The sequence below is a fragment of the Phalacrocorax carbo genome, chromosome 7 (genome assembly GCF_963921805.1).
Source record: "Phalacrocorax carbo chromosome 7, bPhaCar2.1, whole genome shotgun sequence".
Lineage (NCBI taxonomy): Eukaryota > Metazoa > Chordata > Aves > Suliformes > Phalacrocoracidae > Phalacrocorax > Phalacrocorax carbo.
The window spans coordinates 29,494,462-29,517,036 of record NC_087519.1 but is presented as its reverse complement, the minus strand read 5'-3'; the positions used below and the strand labels follow the sequence as shown (position 1 = coordinate 29,517,036).

The 22,575-nt window shown below is 41.3% G+C and overlaps 1 protein-coding gene across 2 annotated transcripts in view; it reads left to right on the top strand.

Moving 5' to 3' along the window:
- Positions 1 to 949: 949 nt before the first annotated feature.
- ARHGEF4 (Rho guanine nucleotide exchange factor 4) overlaps positions 950 to 22,575 on the top strand; it is a 122,773-nt gene continuing 101,147 nt past the window's right edge. The window contains exons 1-3 of one of the 2 annotated variants that reach the window (XM_064457273.1): positions 950 to 5,376; positions 7,681 to 8,007; positions 13,915 to 14,044. In XM_064457273.1, coding sequence (XP_064313343.1) covers positions 1,774 to 5,376; positions 7,681 to 8,007; positions 13,915 to 14,044 — 4,060 coding nt within the window. In that variant the 5' untranslated portion in view covers positions 950 to 1,773. Of the gene's footprint in view, positions 5,377 to 7,680; positions 8,008 to 13,914; positions 14,045 to 21,282; positions 21,603 to 22,575 lie in introns of those variants that run through there. The other variant, XM_064457274.1, reaches the window with a different exon arrangement.

Below are 22,575 nucleotides of genomic sequence, written 5' to 3'. Positions count from 1 at the left end.
TCTTTTCTTTTCTTTTCTTTTCTTTTCTTTTCTTTTCTTTTCTTTTCTTTTCTTTTCTTTTCTTTTCTTTTCTTTTCTTTTCTTTTCTTTTCTTTTCTTTTCTTTTCTTTTCTTTTCTTTTCTTTTCTTTTCTTTTCTTTTCTTTTCTTTTCTTTTCTTTTCTTTTCTTTTCTTTTCTTTTCTTTTCTTTTCTTTTCTTTTCTTTTCTTTTCTTTTCTTTTCTTTTCTTTTCTTTTCTTTTCTTTTCTTTTCTTTTCTTTTCTTCTCTTCTCTTCTCTTCTCTTCTCTTCTCTTCTCTTCTCTTCTCTTCTCTTCTCTTCTCTTCTCTTCTCTTCTCTTCTCTTCTCTTCTCTTCTCTTCTCTTCTCTTCTCTTCTCTTCTCTTCTCTCTCTCTTCTCTTCTCTTCTCTTCTCTTCTCTTCTCTTCTCTTCTCTTCTCTTCTCTTCTCTTCTCTCTCTTCTCTTCTCTTCTCTTCTCTTCTCTTCTCTTCTCTTCTCTTCTCTTCTCTTCTCTTCTCTTCTCTTCTCTTCTCTTCTCTTCTCTTCTCTTCTCTTCTCTTCTCTTTCACATAAACTTCCTCCTCAGTTTTGAAGATGGATACATTAGAGTTTGTAGATCTACTGGCAAGAGATGATTTCCATTTGAGTTATTTGAATGTCAAATGTGTCTTGCTATTGGGCTATGAAAGATATGGCCAAAACTAAAATTTTAGCCTCTGCATTATTACATATTAAAATGAAAAAAATATTAATTATGAAATAAAAAAAAAGAAATAGAAAGTAAGAAAATAACAAATAGAAAGGTCCATCAATAAGTAAAGTATCAAGTATAACTTCCAAAGACATCAGTGTGTGTGAAGTTGTTAACGTTCCTAAGTCCCTTTTCTAATAATAATTCATGCTGTGGGAAATCATTGCTAAATTATTCTTTTCTGTTTATTCACAGACCCCAGAGCCAGTGGAAAACTACATCAGTGAAGGAGAGTTTGAAGATGAGCTGAGTTCTACCCCAAGCACGATAGAGCTGGAGATACGTGGATCCAGCCAAGAAACAGATGAAGATTATTTTGAGACCCTGTCACATCAGAGTGGATCGTTGTCAGATTTAAAAACCGAACCTTTTGAGAGTGCATCAGACACAGAATCTGTTTCCAGTGATGTAACTGGAGAAACGTGCTTGGATTCAAACTGCCTTTTTACTGAAAAAAACCCTCTGTGTTGTAGTCTTCCTAAAGCAAAGGGAGAAACAACCCTTGATAAACTTAAGTGCTTAAGGCAACCAGAATTTACCCAGCAGGTGTGGTTAGAAGTGTCTTCCAAAGTAAAAGCAGCACCAAGCAAAACTGAGTTTTGCATACAGTCTGCAAAGTCAGAGGGTGAAAAACTGGGTGATGAAGAGTTAACATTAACTAGTGATATTTCCAACACAGAGAACCAAGTCAGTGAAGACAGCATTATATCACAGACAAATAGAAAGTTTGTAGGAGCATTGCAAAACAAAGCAGAGTTTGAAAGCAATAAAGTGCAGTCCTGCACCAATTCTATAGCTATAGAAGATGATGTTACAAGACAGGAGGAATACCCTGCAGTGTTAAGCATTGCTTGTTTCAAAGCAAACTCAGAAAGTTGTTTGATTTTTCCTGAGGTACAGCAATTTTCTTTCCAGTCAGATGCAGCATCAAGCTGTAGTTTGCCTAATCTTAATTTTGAAACAAATGGACCTAACCGTAAAATTTACACTGAGACATCAGACTATAAGGGTGAATTAGATTCTATGTCCAGTATAAAATGCAGCAGGAGGAACTCAGTTGACAGTGAGGAAACAACAGGTAAAAGGATAAAACAGGAAAGTACAGTGACCATGTTGACATCAGATTCGTTCTTTTACCAGACTTGCTTCAAAGCAAAATCTCAGCCACCACACACAAGGTCAGAGAGTACAGAAAGTAAAACATGGCACAGTGTACCTGAAAATATCAGTGCTCAAAGCAAGACAGAATATGTGGGGAACTGTATTCATCTGACAGACAAATTTAGATGGTCATCTTCCAGAATACATCTTCAAGGGCTGGATTTTGAATACACTCAGAAAATCTTAGGAGGGGTACCTGTAAGCCCTGAAAAGGCAATAAAAATAGAGGGCAAATTTGGCGTAAAAAGGTCTCCTCTTAATACTGACATAGACTCAAATGAGTGTCAGCTTTCTTACCCAGCAGGCTCTCCCCAGTGTGTTGATTATTATTTGTGTTCTAAATCAGAGGCATGTGGCCTTAGCCTAGAAGGAGTAGGTACAAGTGCTGATAGCTCATCTTCTACACAGATTGATGCTTGTGAGTGTAATCCAAAACAAAAGGAGACTTCATCTGTCCTGGACTGTGAGCCAGTGACCATAAATGCTGAAGCACCTATAAAATGTGACCAGTACAAAGTTGACAGAGATCTGCAAGCAGACAGATTCCCTCATGATATTGATGTAGAATCTGGCATTGGTGACACCGAGAACTTAGCAGCTTGTCATGTAGGTTACCCTGCTGTTGTGGAAAACAGAGATTTTGATTGTTCTGTAAAGTGTGTTTCCACTGGTGGAATACAGCAGAAAAGTTTGAAGGAGAATGGGCTTGAATCTGAACTGTCAGGTATGCAGATCATGGTAGGGAAAAGATGGGTCAATGCTTCTTCTAACCTTGACTTCAGTTGGGAAGTCCTGGAAGCCACAGTGCAACCAGGTGGCAGTAACACTGGGGCAGAGCACAAAGAGTCAATGCAGCAAAATACAAGTGGCAAAACTGGTGCCTTAAGGAGTGAATCTGAGCTACTAACAAATGAACATCCTACTCATAAAGGAAACGATGAAGACAGTGTCTTTGCTGTTGAAGTGACTCCGAGGCCAGATTTTATAAGCCAGAGAAGGCATTTAATGACACTTCCAGAGGTAAAGCATGCCCTAATTATAGTAGCTGTAGAGGAGAAAGGATTACAGTCCAAGACACTGAATGATAACATTCCTGCTGAAGTGGTAACTGGAACACTGAAAAATGTAGTGAGCAAGGATTTGATATCTCCTCATACTGTCAGCAAAGCTCATGATGAGCCAGAGACAGTTCTGAGTGAAAGCTGTAGCTGTGAAGAACAAATTCTGGCCACCCATCTCATTCCTGGTAGTGCAGAGGTACTCCCTGGTAGGGATACAGTTGAAGAAAAACCAGAATTTTCACAAGAGAAAAGAGAGAAAACAGATGCATTTTCATCCTTAGGTGTCACCTGTAGTAATTCCACAGTAACAAGTGCAAAAGTGGAATTCAGGAGTGTTACTGTACCGCTGGGCAATGATATATTTATTGCAGAAAGTCAGGCAGATCAATGTGAAGAAGCACTCTTAAAATCATGTAGCAGAAGTGGCGTTATGATCTCTGAGAAAGAGCCTTGCAGAACAAAGACTGGTTTTGAATTAGAGACAGAACAGTTCAGAAAGTCACGGGCTGAAACGAGAGATGACCAGGAGTCTAAGGAAGAGGAATTCAAAGCACATCAAGGCAGAGAGGAAGGCTTATATATAACTAGTGCTGTAACATTGGAAATGTGCAATCTAAGCAATTTGTGTCAGGGAGATGGTGCTGATGTTGACCTTCAAGGGCCCAGCATCATCTCTGGACAAGCAGTAGACAGGAAAGAAACTGAAAGCTGTAATGGTTCAAAGGAACAAATAGATATTTGTGAAGAACCTTCTCCTAGCAAAGGAAAAGAGGGTTCTCCTGCAGAAGGCACAGCTAGCCCTAGCAAAGACAGCACACTGCCTCTAGATGTGTCTGATGTTTTTAACTATTCTGTGAAAAGGGAGACCCATAACGCTTGCATGCTGGGCCTAGATAATATAAGTACCTGCAGCACTAACAGCGAGGAAATGGATGAGAACTCATTCCACATCCTGGGAAGTAACAGCAGTCTCTATAAAGCTGTGCAAAAGCCAACAAAGAATGGGAATAGTGCAAAAGCTTCCAGGTTTTTAGTATTCTCAAAAATGACATCTTTCAGGAAAACTAAGCCTGCCACAGCAGAAAATCAGGGAAGTAGCAGCTTCTTTGGCAGCAAGGCAAAGATGGAAGAACTGGATGCTGGGAAAGAGGATGAAGACACTGAAAGTTTACAGTCTTTCAAAAGTTGTTCATCTGGTTCAGCCTTCCACAGGAAAGAAAGCTACACCTCTGAGTACTCTGATGATGATGATTTATTCTATGAGAGACCTGCAGGATTATTCAGCAGAATGAGCCTGAGGAAGGCTTCTGGCTCTGGTCGGATACTGATGGAAGATGTAGATACAAATTCAACTTCCCCCACACTGGCTGCTGTCAAATATGCAGATCGACAAGTTTCAGGTTCATCTGAAAACAATGACAGCGATCCTGTGGAATACTCTGGGGTTAGAAAATCATTCCCTGAAAATGAATACAAAAGAAACAAAACCCCCGAGGGTAAGAAGTTTAAGACAAGGTTGGCCTTGGCACACAAATCCCTCTCAAGCTTATTTGAATCCAAATCTCCAGAAAAGGAAAATACTGAGCAAAGCTCAAGAGTATCACTGAAAAATGAAAAGGAGAAAGCCAAACTTCGTCAGAGCACCTGGAAAGCTTTTCTAAAAAGCAAGGAGGCAGATGGACTAAAAAGGCCTGTCTTAGCAGGTTTATCACCAACACAGGAGAGTCTTAATGCGACTAGAGGCCATGTAATGAGAACAACGTCGGTGGAGCGAAAGGATAGTTCCAACGGACACACATTTTTTAAAACAGAAACAGCTAATGGCTCCTCAGCAGACACCAACTCTTTTGACACCTCCATGGAGCCTGTTGATGTCTCTTCACCTGCAGGTATGTGGAGAAAACAAATACAGTCCCATGACCTGGGCATCAGGTACTCACAGAGTTCAGACTGCGATGAACAACAGGAGGCTCTGAGCAACAGTTTAAATACTTCTCTGGAGGAGTACTGGATGAAATCTCCATTTAGCCCCACTGACTTGCAGTTGCCATTTAGTCAGTCAAGTCCATCATGTCCCCAGCTCCCAAATTCTGATGGTAAAGACATGCCTTGTAGGCCCATGAGTCCTAAACCGCAGAGTCCACGATCCACTTCACAACACAAGAGCTTCCGTTATCCTGGAAGAATATGTGCTACTTCAATGATCTCTCTTGGGAACAGTTCTGCAGTTGAAAGCAGTTTGGAGGCTCCTGAGAGACCAAAGACACTGAAACCCAGAGGTAGTCTCTTACTTTCTGTACACTCGTTGGACAATGAATACCGGAGGGATGACTGTGGCATAAGCAGTCAATCCCAGATCAGCTTAAACACAGCTTCTTCCATTAGTGACATGCTCCGAGATGAGGTGAGTTGTCTGGGAATGATCAGGTGGTGGTTTGGTTTGCAGAGTCTTTTGTTTTAATATGGTTTAGGAATTCCAGTGAAACTCTTAATGGCTCTTCATTGGTTAAATGGGTGCATAAATATTCCTTTTTGTCTGAGATAGGTAGCACTACTTAATCTTTCTGTTTCTGTTCAAGAGTGTATGAATTGATGCACTCATTGAAGGGAGGATTTACTACAAAAATCTAAAGGAATTAAGTCATCACAACAGCACTAATGCATAATATGCCTCAGACAGATTGCACAGACACCAACCACGCTGTGTTCAACTCGTTTTTAGCTGGGTCTTACCCCTCTTAAGATAAGGCAGAATCGAGCTTTGTAACTGGTGTATAGTAAAGAAGTTTCTTGAAGTGAAAGGCAGTGTAGAAATCAATTCCCATTGCTAGCAGTCACTTTTAAAGAAGTAAAATATTTTTCTTTAGACAATGAGTAACTGTCTTTCAAAGTACCATAACTACCCTTTGCAGTCACAATAACTATCCTTTGATTGCCACTGGGAGTCTTTTTCTGCCTTTTCTACAGAAAATGGAAAAAATCTATGGACTCAGGATCTCCTTTTGATGTTGCATTGTATTCTACTCCTGGTACCACAATAATTTCCTTGTGATAGGGTGGATCTCACAGAAAAGATTGTATCTTCAGTAGGGATTTCTTGGTTGGCTGGGTCCTTTAAAAGCAGAGACTTTCTCGGTCAGTAGGCTTTTATCCCAGAGAGGATTTCCTGAATTGTAAGTGGCTGAGAGTTAGGAATCTCTTTCAGTGGCTAAGCAAAAACCACCAGCATGACTGAGGTTGATATGTTAGCTGAGATCCCAGAACCTGGCTTGGTCATGCTATTTTTTCAGTATTGCTGCTGATGAATTTTGATATTAAGAAGCGGGCAAAGTAATTTTCTTGAGCAGATTTTCAAAAGTGGCACTTGAGAGAGGGTATGAGATTCTGCGCACCACAAGCAGACATTTTTCAGAGAGTTCATGAATCTGGAACTGCTTGATCAATTCTGCAGATGAGGGCTGGCTGCGTTTAACTCAAATGAGTCCTTGCGCAGCTTTTGCTGCTGCTCCTGCTGCCTTTTGTCTCTCACATCCCAGGTTATATAAAAGTTTTAAGATACCCTCCAAAATGGTCTTGGCCTACCATTTCTCCCTATTTTTTTAATAGAAACTCCCTATTTTTTGTATAAGAACAAAAATATGTTGGTTGGAACAGGCCTTGGGAGGTCATGTCAGCCCACCTCCTTCTTCAGACAGGAAGAGTGGCAACACCAGATACACAAAATCATGACTTTGCCAGCAGGATACACTTTCCTTTTTTGCATAGCATCTAGTAGATAAGGAGTGTTTCTAGATTGTGACATCTCTTGCCAGTGGCAAAGTAGAATTGATCTAGGATTATTGGTTAATTGAGAGTGGATAGGAAGTGCCTGCAGTGGTTTAAGGGTTGTTGTATTTGGGTTCTTCAAATGAACCATGAGAAACTGGAGAGATACTATTGTCAGGACACAGTATTTTCTTGGCATGAAAAGAGACTCCTGAGATCATTCATTCCTCAATGTTGTTATCTCCCACCTTAAATATTATTGATTCTAACACTGATGTTACCTGGAGTGGTAGTTAGATGCCTCAGGGCATGCTTAATTTCAAGTTGTTCCAAGAAAAGCTGTAATTTTGTGCAACCACTCATTAAAAGCAAACGAGAGTGAAGTGCAAAGCTGTGCAATTCCTCAAATGCTCTCGCCCAACATCAAGCAAAATGGATAACAGAAAGAGCACATCAGGAAGCACAGGGCTTAATATATCAGACCTCTAGGCATCTAGGAAGCCTTTTGACGTTGTATAACTGCAGTACAGTTGGAAAAGCACAGACAGACAAGACTGGTCATTATTCTATTTTCAGAGACACTGTCTGTCTTTGTAAATAATATTATACAGACAGAGTGACCTAAATCCCAGTAGTAATGTTATTGTAATATGCCATCTAGTATGAGGGTGAAAAGGGCATTGTGCTGTGCAGAGGAACTATACTATAAGCTCAGAAAATAGCAGAGCTGCTGCTTCAGGGTGGAGAACGCCTAAACCTATGGAGAGGCTAAGAGAGGAGACAAGCTGGTTTCAGCCAGCGAATACTCTTGGGAAAGCATTTTCTTCTGAGTAGTTCTGGAGCTAGATAAGTGAGCTTTACCATCTTCTGTTCAACCTGATTTGAAGCAAAAAAAATTTCCAGCCAACAAACCCTGTGTTTTCACCTGCTGTTTGTAAAACAGGACTCTAAACAGCAATGTCAAACACCACCTGAAAAAAGGCCAAATGAGAAATGGGTTCCCCATCGCAAAAGAAGGCCCCCACAGGTTCCACCATACCCGCACCCTATCTCCACCCTTGAAAGCAAAGCCTGGAGGCTTTCCTTCCTTGCTCCAGATGAAAAAGCCAAGGAGATTCCAGAGAGGAGGAGGAAGAGACCTAAACCCCTCTATAAGTGCTTCAGCTTCGATGATGTTTGGATGGAGAGGAACCAGAAAAGGAAGCTAGAGAAGGAGACACAGCCAGAGAGAGTGATTCAGTTGCAACACCTCCCAGAGGACCAGTTAAAAGTAAGAAACTGTACACTGTCCTCCTCATTCTCTGGCACTGTCTTCCTCTCTGCTCCAGCTGCTTCTTTCTACTGTCATCATATTCCCATCCTTGCACTTTGTCTGGTACCAGTTCTGTCTGCTTCTCTTTGGGCCTGGTAGTCTGTGGAGACTGATTAAACATTAAACTGGTCTATAAGTGATGATCTCAAAAGGTGGTGAGTTTTTTAGTTACTGTAAGTGAGCAGTTCCTGCCCCATGCCCCATGCCATGTTGGACAATAGGGTGCGAGAGCATCAGATTGCTCTGTAAGCTGAAAGATAGGGAGGGCAGGGAGCAAATCAAAGTTGCCTTAGATCCATATAAATTAAACTGATGAAATCTCATTGCTGTGTAACTTTAAAAAGGGACTTCTAAATTAGGTTTCCCTTGTACCTGAGGCCAACTGCTCACTTCCTACTGAGTTAAATTTCTGCTGTAAATGCTCGAAAGAACATTGCCATTGGAGTTTTAGCTATTAGTATTCTCCTCTCCACCGGAGGAGACCTTCAGATTAGCATTATGATTGCTTGTCACAAACTTTGTGGCTGTTGTGACTCACACTGATGGCATCTGTTACTCTTGGATCCAGAGCTAAGGTCTGTTCCCTTCAGGGAGAGCCATGAATCTGAATCCAAAAGCCAAATTTAGCCTTCATACATAAAAAAGAACTTCTGGGGGGAAAGGACATGAGATAGCAGGACACTCCATGCAGCATCTGATGATAATATGGAGGAAGCTTCTGAGTATGCTTGAAATCATGTGCAGATATTCAAATAAAATCTTTCCTCAGGGTTTTGGTTTGTTACATGCATTTTTTTCTGCTGCCGTGGTTGCCTGTTTCTGGTTGGTCTTGCATCAAAATGACAATGTTTGAGAGGAGCTGAGGCCCCAGTCCTGTCTCCACTTCAGCACATTCTTGAGCTTATACACACAAATAGTTCTGTCGATGGCAAGGGGGAAACATTCACCTGACACAGCTCAGCTTGTTCACTATAGCTTGCTGGGAGTAAACCTGCTGCCTCATACCTGTCTGCCTGGGAGAGCCTCCCATCAAAGCTGATGGAGACCTGGGACAGAAAGCTGGGCTAATTCCAGAAACAGGGTTTCTGAAAAACTGCTCACTGTTCTCCCCTCCTTTAGTAAAGGAGCTAAAAGTCTGTGCTATTTTGTATTTGTAGGGCTCTTGAAAACAAAATGTTGCCAGTTGATGCTTGGATGAGTGCTGGATATGATTCTGTGATGTTGCCTACCCTCAGTTCAGTGAGGATGCTTCCCTTGCTCAGCCCCACTGCTACCTATGTATTGAAAACAATGAGTAATGCTCCTGAGGCACATGTATGTTTGGGTTAAAAAATGTAAACATAAATTAATTTTCTTGCTTTTCTACCTTGTTCAGAGTTCTGAGTGCTTAGTGCTCTACAGGCATGAAACAAAGTAGGGAAAATTAATCCCTGGCTTGGTGATAAACACAAGCCAGTAAAACATGCTAAAATTATTTCTTGCAATTCCTTGATGAGCATGGATAGTGATGGAAATCTAGCCCATGCTGCAGGGTGTGTTGGCCAGCACCAAGACCATTAGTGCTTCTAAGGGGAGTGACCAGTAACGTCAACAGCTTCCCTTAGAGCCATCAGATTATACAGCTTAACTACTACCTCTTTTGCTGACTGACTGCACATTTTGATGTTACTAGAAAATAGTTCCTCCTTTAAGAATTTCCACCCTTATTTTCTGGTGCAAACTTACTTCTAAATTGTGATCATCTCTGTAATCATTTGCAGAGCTGTCCCTGTGCCCATTGAGGTACTCTCATTTACTATCACCTGCCTATGGGGGTTATGGGCATCAGTTATTTTTCTGGTCTATTTTTCTTTGGGTAGTAGAGGTGACTAGAAGATATCTAGTAGCATATATTTAGATTTGGGTTTTACTGTTTCTGTTAATTTAAGTGTGTTATATAGGTTATTGATTCTTTTTATTTTTGTAAGCAGGTCAGGAAAGCAAAATGTTAAGTTTTAATAAGAGATTGGTTGGGGTTCAAGGGCTGTTTCCTGTGTGCCCATATATAACTGCATTTCTTGGCCTGTATTTTTTGTTTGTAATGGTCATCAGATAGATTTTTTTTTCCTGTTGTGTTTTATTTTGTCTTTTCAGTGCTCTATTCCTTTAATAATGCTGGCTTATTCATACTCCCAAGTGTAGTGGGAGCGCTGTCACAAGCTACAGTGTTTGAGGGCAGTTTTAGAAGGATGCTAAAGCCCTTTTTATAAGGAGAAATAAATTATCACAAAAGAAGCTTTATAAGATGTTCATTGTCTGTTGTGGTTTTGTGACTGGAACAAGGCAACTGTATGGGGCTTTGGAGATCTGAAATTGCAAGTCTGATATTTTCTGACACATGGCTGCCTTGGGATGTGTGGCTTCGGTTATGACAAGTCATATTGTGTTAAGTCAAGATCAGGTCAGCATACAGAGTGATGTAATGCTGCAATATTGTGGAAATAACTTAATAGGTCAGACCAGGGAGGAATAGAAAATAAATTCTTGATTTATCAAGTGCTAATCTCTGACGCTACTCTTATCATTCAGATCAACTACACAAATGAATATACTGATAATTTGAAGCTATTGTGAAGGCTGGCAGTTGGGATTCAGAGGGAGATGCACAGCCATGAAACTGCCTTTAAACTAAAAAAATAACCGCTTGAAATACCACTCCTAAAAAATTCTATATACTGGTCTTTGTTTTGCTTAGGCCCAGTAAACTGCTCATCTGCTTTAAATGAGAACAGCCTGTGTAAATCCCTAGAGTCAAACTCAAATCTTGACCCAGCTGTCCCTTATAATGAAATGCTACCAGTAACAAGCCGAGCAGCTTCTGATCTTGTACCTTAAAGTGTTAACATTTAACTGGTCTTAGCAAGCCTTTGAAGGTAGCACCCCCTGAAGTGGAAGGAGCTCACATGGCTGTGGATTATTCTTTTTTCTTTTGCTTGGCCATAGGCTTTACCCTTCACATGGTGATGGGTTTCATGGTATAGCCTGGGGCCCTCTTACTTATTTTTAATGCAGTATGAATTTCCTAGCTGGAGCAGAGACAATGCCCCAAACCACTGACACATGCAATGCTGTAATGGCAATGGGCTCTGGTTTGGGAATTATTTTTGCAAAAATTGTTTTAGTGATGTCTCTGAACTACCTGTCTGCTCCCATCCTGCTCTTTCTTATTTTAGCAAAAAGTTAAAACATGACTGTTAAGCTTGATGCCTCTCTAGTGCACAGCAACAGAAGCATAGACATGGCTTCTATGAGCATTTGTTAGAGCACAGTTTCTGTACTGTCAAATTAGAGATTCCTAAAAGGCCCATCAGGGGGCTATACCCAGAGGGGGTATAGTGCAGAAAAAGCTCTTTCTTTTATTTTGAAAGAGAAATGAGAAGTAGTGAAAAATAGATCTTTAGCTTATTGTCCTTGATATAGCTCCTGGAAATCTGATTTTTACCCCATCTGAAATAAGAGGAAAATTAAATTTTGCTGTGTGCTACCATGGTTATGAGCACTGTGGGCACCTCAGATGCACTTCAAGAGTGTAATGAACACACTTTGGAGGAGGGGATTGAATGAGGTAAGTCTCCTCCTGATATGCACCTGACAAGGCACAGACGCACAACAGGGACAAATGCCTCTCCCAGGGCCTAGACTGCTGTGCATAAGAATATAGAAATAACCCCCTTGAACCTATATCAGAAAATGTGGAAGAGAGGGTCATTACTATGTTCAAGTTCCTCATCTCCCCTCCCCTCCCCTCTCTTATAGGTTGTGGAAAACCCTGCCCACATGTTACTAACACCTCTGAAAATGTTTCTTCTCCTGACTTTGGGTTGTACAGGCCTGGCTTCCCAACTATAGAAATCAAATGATGCCTGTACCTGAAATTTGCTCTGCTGTCCTGGAGATTAATAAGGATGAAGCCTGCAGTTTTTATTGTAACAGCCCTAAGGCAGTATTCTGCTTCCTAGCCTTAAACAGAACAATAATGCTTTCATCACCTTTCATGTAAATAACCTAGGCTTCACCCATGGCATTTTCAGAACAGTAGCTCAGTTGGTTGCCTGTTTTGCTTGATTTCTTTGTAACTGGAAGAGCATGTGCTCCTACTGGGGCCTTGCTGTGACTTTTCTAGGCAAACAGGCACTGCTCAGGTTAACTTGAACAGGGTTCATTTTATCCCTCAGGAGATGGTAATTTGTGACACAGTATTGGCTGTGTTCTCTTTGTTTTAGGGAAGTAAGTCCAGGAAGAATAAAGCAAACCAGGCACAGAGCAGCAGCGCTCAGTTGCTTGGGCAGTGTGTGGCTATTCAGTGGGCTTAGTTTGTTCTTTAGTTTTGGAAGGATGTTTTGACTGATTGGCACTTCTAAAGAAGAGGCTTCAGCATCAAGGCTAGGCAGCAGTATTTATGTTGATGGGAGATAGTGTGGGCTGGTAGGGAGAAGGAAAGATCCTGGATGAACTGCTGGACCTCAATATCCCAGACTCTTGGTTCAGTGAAGGATGGTTATGTTGTAACTGAATGAAACAGCAGCAAAAGGAAGGGGCAGCAGTGATACAGAGATTAAAAATGTCTATGCCCATTGGACCAATGCTTACTGACCAGCTGATCTCCCAGTTGCCTGCAGTCACTGGTATTTTCTTTGTGTGCCATAGGAGATATGGGGGACAAAAGAGAGAGGAAAAGAAAAGGAATAAAAGCATATCTTCATTGTGCATTAAGTACTACAAGTTTCAGTGACTTTGACTACAGTCTGTATTGTTCACTGTCAGGTGATCTGTATTCTTGTAGTATCTTGCCCAGTATCTTGTGATTCCCTGATGAAGTAACAGGGGAGTATTGGTCTCATTTCCCTATATCAGGCAGACATAATTTCTGTTTCAGGGTGGATGAAAGGAGACAAAAAACACTGAAAGTTTGTTGGTGTGGCAAGATTGGCAGAAAAATATTGGGGTTTGACACAGAAAAGGAGCAAAACCTTGTTTACATTTTGGATTTTTTTTTGATAAATTATTTTATTTTAAACTTCAGGTGAATATCTGTATGAGAGAGTGGGTTAGTCTGTGGGTGGATGGAGTATCTTTATGGCTGTGGCTTGTATGATTGTGTGATTTCTTAAAAAAAAATCTTGTGTTTTTGTTTATTTTAAGCCTGACTTACTGAGGCATTGGAGGTCATGAGCTGCATGTATGTATCTGTATGTTTTCCCCCTTAAACGAGCAAAATTTATTAATTCAATAAGATCTGGCAATGGTATAGAGTTTTCAAAGTTTCATGAAGTTTTGTAAAATCATCAACCAGGTAGAGGATAGAGTGAGGGATCCTCTACAAATGTACATTTAACTGAAGTGAATATTGTGTTATCCATATCATATATGGTTGGGGACCAGGACCAATAGATCTCTGAAGGGAAAATCTTTATTTAAGTATTATATACCAGTAAAGGAATTATTAGTCAAAGTTGTAGAAAAATGTTTTGTAGGTGAGGGGCTGACTTGTTGGGGTGATATGCTTCCCCCTCCCACTAGACACACTTCATAGGAAGGAGTGAAACTTCATGTGAATGTAGGTATGTGTGGTAATATGTGAAGTATGAGTCTAGTACCTGGTTATCAACGTCTCGTGTTCTTACTACCTTGCAGTTTTCCTTGCCTCCTCGCTGTTTTCTAACCTCTCTAGTTGTAATCATCCACATGTGTCTACTAATGTACTACTTACTTACATGAGCAGGCATCAGAGGTGGAAAGAGGTGCTCTGTGATAAATGGTTTATTTTGTCCTACAGGGCATCTAAGTTTAATGTTTGTTGTCTTTGTTTTCCCTCTCTTGTTGCAGGCTGGAATAAGTCCATCCATCATGTCTGCTGTTGCCTTTGACATTCTACCACTGAAACTGCATCCATTTTCCCAGAGCACTCCAACAGGCTTAGACTGTGTGGGCTGGAAACAGCACATCTCTTCTCCTGGTGTGTACACTAGTCTTAGTTGGACATGAATTATGATAGAATTAAGCTCTGGTTTATTGAGTATGGAAACTGTGATAAGCATTCTAACATATTTATGTTGAATGCTGCATCCATGTCTGAGCAGATATCTGCTTTAGAGTTAATTCTTTCATGTGCTTTTCATATTCTGGTTTGTTGTTTCCCTGAGTGAATAGCCAGGGTGCTGTTTAAAGGCAGTGGTCAGCTTTTTAGTGAAGAAGAGATCACTAATTGCGATGATACTGTGCTTGATGTAGAAACATTGTGTTGTGTCATAAGAACTCTATCTCACCTAGGATGATGTCATATATATCACGCTCTTGAATTAGGTTTCTGCAGATGAAACAGGCTCTCTGCCTTGTGTTTGCTGGAGAGCACTACGGTGGGTTTGGTGAGGTTCCTCTCAAGTTGCTAATTAGGCACTAAAGCAACTAAATGAGCCTCTAGAGGTAGATGTTTCCTGTACTTTAAATAAATCATCTTGAAGAAAAAGTATGCTGTATTTTCATGAGGAATGTGCATGAAGTATTGTGTCTGCTTCATTTCCAATGACTGGTGCTTCTCAGAATTAAAATGTAAGTCACATATTATTAAACAGTGAGACGTATCTGCTAGGTTTTTAAATTCCCCATCTGACAGTGCCTGCCCGAACACTGCAGATATCTCTATCATAGCACTTTGGGGTGGGATAAGAAAAGCAGACTGCAGAGGAGTTGTTTGGCAGTTAGGAATCTAGCCAGGAAAAGCCAACCACAGTTGGGTGCCAAGCTGCCATCTCTGCCTCAGAAAATCTCTTCGTACCATCGATTAAACACTGCTGGAATTAGCTAATTAAGAGACCATAACATTGTGCTAATTACATCAGAGTTGAATGGTCATAATATTTTGTCAAGCAAAACTGGTTTGCTTTCTGACACTTTGTACAACTTATGCACAGAGTGATGAGGCTTCAGCTGGAAATAAGAAAGCAAACTACTTATTATCATGGTGTCAGGAGCCCTGCCTTTGCTCTCTCAGCACTGAGGACTTTGATCACTTGCTGTCACAAGCATCTGGTGTTGCCCTAACACTTAGGACCAGCTCCCTGGCTGAATTAAAGAAGCTGCAGCTTTACTCCTTGGAAATCCCAGATGGAAACCCATCATTGTCAAGTTGTCTGTGTGTCTCTGACATTAGCTGAAATCCCTAAGCGCCACTGTCATAGAAGTAAATTCTGAGTCGCAGCTGATACAAACTTCATGCTAGTTCCCACTTGGGACCTGAGGGAGTTAAATTATATATGAATTTCGGAGCATGAATAAGGGGAGTAAATGTAGATTGACCAGTTGGTAGTGCTGTAGGTGTTTACATGCTATCTAGAAATGGGGCATGAAGCCTGAATCATCTATGATTCACACAATATTCCTGAAGTAGATACAAGTGAATTTCATACTATGACCTAAGCGTGGACCTCAAGAATTTCTTTGTAGATGTAGCAAAACAAATGATATGCAGCAGAACCCTTTTTCCACCACCGAAAACATGCTAGTGAGGGAGAAAATTGATTAACAGAGGAAACACTGCAATGCTCCTACTACAGTCTTCTCTATTAGTTGCTGCTTGTGGGCTTCGTGTGAAGCATTTTGGGGGTGATGAGTGTACGCACGTATCCTTCCTGCAGTAGGATGTGGCTGGGAAGAAAACTGAAAATTACTGAAGCAATACTCTGAAGTTGTTGGATCAGTTTTAGGGTTGGGGGATGTCCCTGAGGCAGCAGTAGTGCAGCAGAATTCTTTGATTCTTGCACAGCCTTGTTGCGATACCTGTTGCTTTTGACAGGGGTGTAGGTCGTTTAAAAGAAATAAAAAATTAAATTATTAATCCATTTAATCTAATTTCAAGGTTCCTAACTCTAAAGCTGCAACTTCTTGTATTAATGATCCTAGCATATGCTTTAGTCATAAAAGATACCGGATATGAAAGTACTGTGCAACATGCAGTGGTACTATATACTCCCATGTTGAAAATATGGATAAAATTCTCATTCCCGATGTCTGTGCCTGGCCATCTTGTGCAGGGAATGCTGCAGCGATTGTGGGGAATGGGGCATTTCGGAGCCCTCTCTAGTTGTTCAGGTGGGAAAAAGATGGCTGTCATGATCCCAGCCCAAAAGGTGCCATGCACAGCTGTGAGACTTCTGTTGTGCACCTACCCATTACCTGAGGACAAGAGCTTAGCTGGGCACAAACTTACTATTTTAGGTGGGGCTGCCTGTTCCCAACTAGAATGTACCACCAGTGCTGGGAGAAGAGCTTAATTTTAATGCTGTATCTGCTGTGCTTGTTAGCTTCCTCGGACCAGTTACTGGCACTAGAGCACTGAGACATTGTTCCCTCTGCCTTTGTGTCACGCTGGGGGAAATTAAGCTGGCTCAAACCTGTCATTTCGATATCCCAGCAGTTGGGATCAGGCATACTGTGGTGCTCTTGGTCACTGATGAAGTTTTGCAGACTGTCTTCCTGTCACCTCTTCTGTCCAGAGCAGCCAATTGAGAAAACTGTAAGGAACCAGTAGATGGCTCTAACATCTGCAAAATAAAGAGCAGCTGAAGTGGTGCTAATCTCTATGTTCAGTGATAATTGAATGGGTCTTGAGCTTCCTCCAGAGAAGTATAGAGGTTGAATACCCACACCAACACGCACATACACACACCTTTGAGGTTAGCAAAGTTAACTCTCCTGTTCAAACATCAGGAATGTTTGAACACTTTGGAAGGATGTTCTTGGATGCACCACATACTTTGACAGGTATTATAGATTAATATCCAGCATCTTTCCCCTTTAGTTGTCTATTTATGCTCATGTCTTCATTTGTACCTTTTACGTTGCAGTATGTATCTGTTACTTATCTGCCTGGTGTACTTCAGTGTTTGAATAGGCTGAGCTGAGGTGAAAGACCAGAGCAGGAAACAAGCCACTTCCTAATGTAGATATGGGAATGCTTTTTTGCTTTTTGGCAGCCTCTGAAGACCTTGAGAACCATTTGACCCAGGAAAGGGGTGAGAGGGAAGAGCCCAAAACGTACTGGAGAGAGCAGTGGTAGGGCAACAAGGCTTTGGGTTGCAGTAGCGGACATGCATGTTTGTCTTTAGGCTATCTTACTTATCCTCTCCTTCCCTGTCTCTCTTCTGAGTCTGATATCTGTTTATTTGTAACCTGAAAACATTGCCTAAAATTGGGGATGTTGCTGGGAAGATGTTTGGACAGTGGATACAGCTGTAAGAGTGTAGCTATGACTGGGCTGAAGCTAGGAGATGAGCAGTTTTGGGCGTGGGAGCCACCAGCCCACAGGTCTAGAGCAGAGGGAACTGTCTGGGGAGGTGCTGCCATCTCTGAACTGAAAGCAGGTAACAATCACAAGGTGGCACGGTGACAGACAGACATGGGTAATTGAGAGTTGGAGACGTGGTTCCTTGAAAACCCTGCTTTCGCTGCTTTCTGTGCTTCTTAGCTAGAGACTTTTCTGTTTTGTCCGTTGCCCTCATTACCTGCTCCCAAATGTTCCCCCCCATACTACCTCTTAGAGAATCAATGAAACTTTTGGATAGGGTCACGCGTATGACCGTAAACCTTCAGGGTTTGTCATATCCTCATAGACAGAGAAACTTGTAACTAGTGTATTACAAGATCAGGTTTGTAGTTGTGCTATAAGAGATCTTAAACCTGTATTATGTAAAATCATTATTTAAATTCAGACTGAATATTTTTCGCAATTTTCCCTGCATCTTGTCAGATTTAAACAGCTTAAGATCTTTACATTTCCTGCTATCAGATATCTACAAGAGATGCCCAGCAGTTCTGCCACAGTGCTAGTGTTGGTTATGGCAACCAGAGAGGCGTTAATTCATTCTGACTGACGTGTACTGATGATGAACATACTGGTGGCCTTGGAAATCTTTCATAAGCTATAAGAATAGCCAAACCAAATTCTCAAAGTCTGAATCTTTTGTGGGTAGTCTGGAAAACAGTGACCATTAGTGATACTGAGCTATCCTCTGGCCTCACTGGTATAGCGGAAAGTATTTCTCAGAGGCAAAGGGACTGTTTGTTTATTCAACATCATGTGGCCAACTTTCATCTTCTTTTCCCAGCTATAGAAGGGCTGTTAACCTCACGCTTGGCAACAGTTAATGTGAAGATGTTTGACAGCCACTGGAGAAATCTATTCATGAGGGAAAATATTAGCTTAATAACAGGACTTCATTATGTCTTATAAATATTTAGCAGTCCTGTAGTTCAGCAAAATAACAAGCTGAGCTATTTATTCCATTTTTGTCATTTTAGTTCTTGAAGGGACGCAGAAAAAAGTGGTATGCAGATCCTCAGTGTAGCTGTAGCATGAACTGTCCATTCCATCCTCATGAACCCATGGAAGTACCATTGAATCTAAGTGGCTAAAAAGCAAACATGTTGCCTACTGTATTCGCTTTGTCTCTGAATCACAGAAAGATTAGACCTGCTATGTCAGTCTTCATTCTGTTTAACCATGGCCACATATATTTGTGCTCTGTGAGGTCTCTGGTAACGTGAGCTCACTCAAAGATTTTCATCCAACCTTACAATCTGGGCCAAGTGATGGCTGAGTTCCTGAAAATTTGTCTTAGCAGGTTGAGTGGGGTTGCATGTATTAGCTACAGAGGTGAAAGGTTTAGCATACCATTAAAAACTTTCTGTGGGGCAAAAAGTGAAAAAGAAGATCCTAGCAAATCCTGAATGATTCTGGCAATCACTGTTCAAAGCTATGAGTCTACAGGAGAACCCAACAGAGACTAAAAAATCCAGCAGATATTTAGGCTCAGGCTGCCCAAGGCTCAGGCTAGCTTGACTACCTTGATCAGGCTTTGCAGTGAGATCCTTAATCTGTAGTTGCAGTCAATTGCCACTACAGCAACTTTAGCTAACTTCTGTGTCCGGCATCACAGAAGAACATACCTATGTAGATTTAACAAAACAAAACAAAAAGCAAAGCAAAAGCTGTAGTCAGCTGGAAACCATCTGTGATGTGTTGCAGTTCCGAACTCTGATATAATATTGTGTTTTTCACAACGTGGCTTTGTAGTATTTTTCCTCTCTTTCCATTCTATTGGAAAATGCCTATCCAGTACGTACATATAATATGCATACCTCTGTAGCACCTTCAGCTAGCATTACAGCAGTAGTGCCTCTGGCACTGAATAAACATCTCTTGGTGTTTGCCATGAGTGTTCAGTCCAAAGAGTGGGAGGGTTAGCAGAGGAACAGATGGACTGGTTTAAGCAGATTGAGAGCAGAGATTTCCCAGGCAAGGGCAGTTGCTGCAGAGCCTCTGTAAATAATGTCAGGTTTAGTAGTTCAAGCAAGGAGAGATACAAGTATGTGGAATTTCCTTACTTTTCATGTACCAAGCATGGATTTCGAGGAGCAGGGGTAGCATAATCAGGATGGAATTGTAGCCTCTCATCAGCACCTTTTGTGTTTGAAAAGCTGCACTGTCCCTCTTCTCAACATCCTGTGCTCCACATCCACAGAACAGCTGCATCCATCTTTGTTGTTAATGCTTAATTTGCCTTCTCCCCTGTTATTATGATCAAGAAGTGTTTCTCTCCGTTTGTACCTTAATGCAGTTCTAAGAAGCCCTGGAAGGACCAGATCAATGCAGAAAAGTGGTTCTACTGCAGTCAAATCAAGAACATATTTCCATTTCTGTATTGGGAAGCATTAGGGGAAGGTATTTTGGTCTAAGTAGCTACATTCAGAAGATAATTGAAGGAATGTATTTGTTATGGGCCACTGTAGAAATGCTATTTTTACTACTACTGCAGAGACCCTTCTTGTAAAGAATTGAAATATTTAAGGACTGAAAAGTTGGTTCAGCATTGTTGGATGCTTTGTAGTAACCTGCAGTGATGGAGGGCAAAGTTTTTTCCCTTTTAGGAAATATTCAGTAAAAAAGAAGTCTTACTGCCATAAAGTAACCCTGCTATTGCACAGATAGTGAGGCAAAGTCAAAGGGGTCTTTGTCAGAGCAGTCTGTGATGGCCATATAATAATGTGGTTTATTTACATTGGACAGAATTACCTTACACAGAAATAGTAAAACAAGCATTTTCAATTCTTGTGTAAAATTAGGCTCCTAGTTTTGGGTTTGGGTGTCTAGACACATATTCACTTTGTAAATGGTAGGAGCAGTTTGATATTTCCCAGCATGCTCCTTTGTGTCCCACCTATAGGCAGCTTTCACCCTCCCGCCTGAGATAGTGGAGCTGAGGTCCTGGTTTGCTTCAGTCCCAACCCCTAGTTACAGAGTCTCACCTGGCTAACTTAGAGCTGACCTGGATAATCTCACACTGAAGCAATCTAGTCCTGGTCTTACCCTTACTCTGATAACTAGTATAGGAAGTTTTAAAATATTTTATGCTGCTCATGGTACAAACCACGTGGCTACTCTTAAATTATTTTAGTAGTTTGACATATCTGCCATTGTAAGGCAGGTGTTTTAGCATAGTGGCATAAAAACTCTGTGGTGTCTCAAAGCTGTTGTTAAACAGTACAGGTATTTCTGCATTCTCAGGGAACTAGTATTCTTTCAGAATTCTTTTCATAGGGACATACCGAATCACATGTTAGGTAACAAGAATATAAAACTTTCTAACTAAAAAGTAGTTAGTGATGCTGTTTCATTTGGGACTGAGGTCTCTTACAAAGATCTCACACTGAAATAGGGACTATCCCAGGTCTACAGTCTGGGAGTGGATGTTAAATGATTTTTCAAAGCTCCCAGCTGCAACCTCCCCAAATCTCAGTCTGTTATTCTGGCTTTGATTTAATTTTGAATTCTTCTTCCGAGGACTTACAAAAATAGTTTTTTAATAGCAGCAGCCGCAGCCAGTTCTAAACATGATTAGTTTATATGTTAAATCTTTTCTGAGTTCTCAGGGGAGTCAGATAACACAAGGTCTCTCTCACTTGGGCATTTTTAAAATGCATGAAATTCTACTATTCCCAATTCTTTATTTTTAATCTGACAGTTCTGCTAAATTAGGAGGAAAGATTTCTGTCCCACCCTTGCTCTTTTAATGCCTTGAAATTGGCTTTAATAAAAATCAGCTGCTAGAAGCTGCAGCTGAGAGCAGTTGAGCTGCCACAGAGGGAGCCTCCTTAGTGGACCCCTATGATGTCAGGATGCATCGAGACAAGCAGAGAGGAGGATAGGAATCCAGCTCAGTCCTCAGACAGCGCTGCCAGGTACCACTGCCCTGGGAGCAGCTACAGAGTGCTTTGCCCATTTCCTCCCCCAGCAGAGCAGAGCCCCTGGCTCTCCCTCTTACCTGCCTGCATGAGGACCCAGCAGTGCCCCAGTGAGTCCAGTGGGGCACACAGTGGAGAAAACTGCAGTAGCAGTGGAAGCTCCGGGCTCTCACCGGGTTCGGATTCAGACAGCAGTGGGGTGGTGTGTGGCGGTGGTGGGATGAGAGGTGTCCTGTCCAGATACTGGAGCTTGGAGAGTCTTCACTCTGCCACAGGTAAGGGTGTGTGTGGGGGTGTGTGTGGTGTTGTTGGGGTTTTGTGTTGGTTCGTTGGGTTTTTTTGTTTGTGGTGTTTTTTGTTTTTTTTTTTATAAACTGCTCTGTGATATTGCATTGACCTTCAGAAACCAAATCAAACCTTCTGGAAAAAGTATATAATTTGCAAATGCAGTCTCTTAGTCAGGAGAAATAACCGAAATATTCAGTGTTTGCTAGTTCCCCCACCCCCAACTTACAGCTAAAACAAAATGCCATAGACCCTTAATACACTACTTAAGTCAGAAAGCAAGAAATAGGTTCTTAATGGCTTTGGTAACAGTGCTTGGACTTCTACCTGATTAAAGCTGTCCTTTCCTCTTGCAACAGCATTTCTTATTTCAGCTTAGTTATATAGACATTGGAGCTGCCATTTCTCTGTGTAAATACCAGTGTAGAGTATTTCTGCCTTTATGCAAAGTCCAAGAGAGGTGCTGTGCAGCAGATGAGGGCTAGGTAGGTTTGCACTGCTGTGTATTGAAAGATGGAAAGGCAGTTCTCTGAGCCAGCTGCTCAAGTTTGGTTTCTGTTTTCCCATCCTTTGTTTAATTAATTTTTAAACTAGAGATTTTGGAGGCATGTTTGTATAGCCTGGATCTGTTCTGGCTCAGCCTTCCTGGATCTGGCATTCTAGTTTTTTAATCACTGATGTGCCTATTTAGGGTTTACTGTTTGAACAGCAAGCATAGGAAAGAAGCTTTCTCATTCCTAACTGCTACTAGCAAAGGAGCCTGGCAGTGATTTTAATGGCCAGCGATTGCTGACCTGTTCAGTTTGGTTTTTGACTGTTGCTGTGTAGAGAGGTTTCTAGCAGAGCTGCAGCAAATTAGTTCCCCTCTCAGATAAATTCAGACAAGTGCCTTCAAGGCCACCAGTGACTGCCATTTCCTTAGTAAAAACACTCAGTGCTACCAGCTAGAGGCAAGGGTTGGGA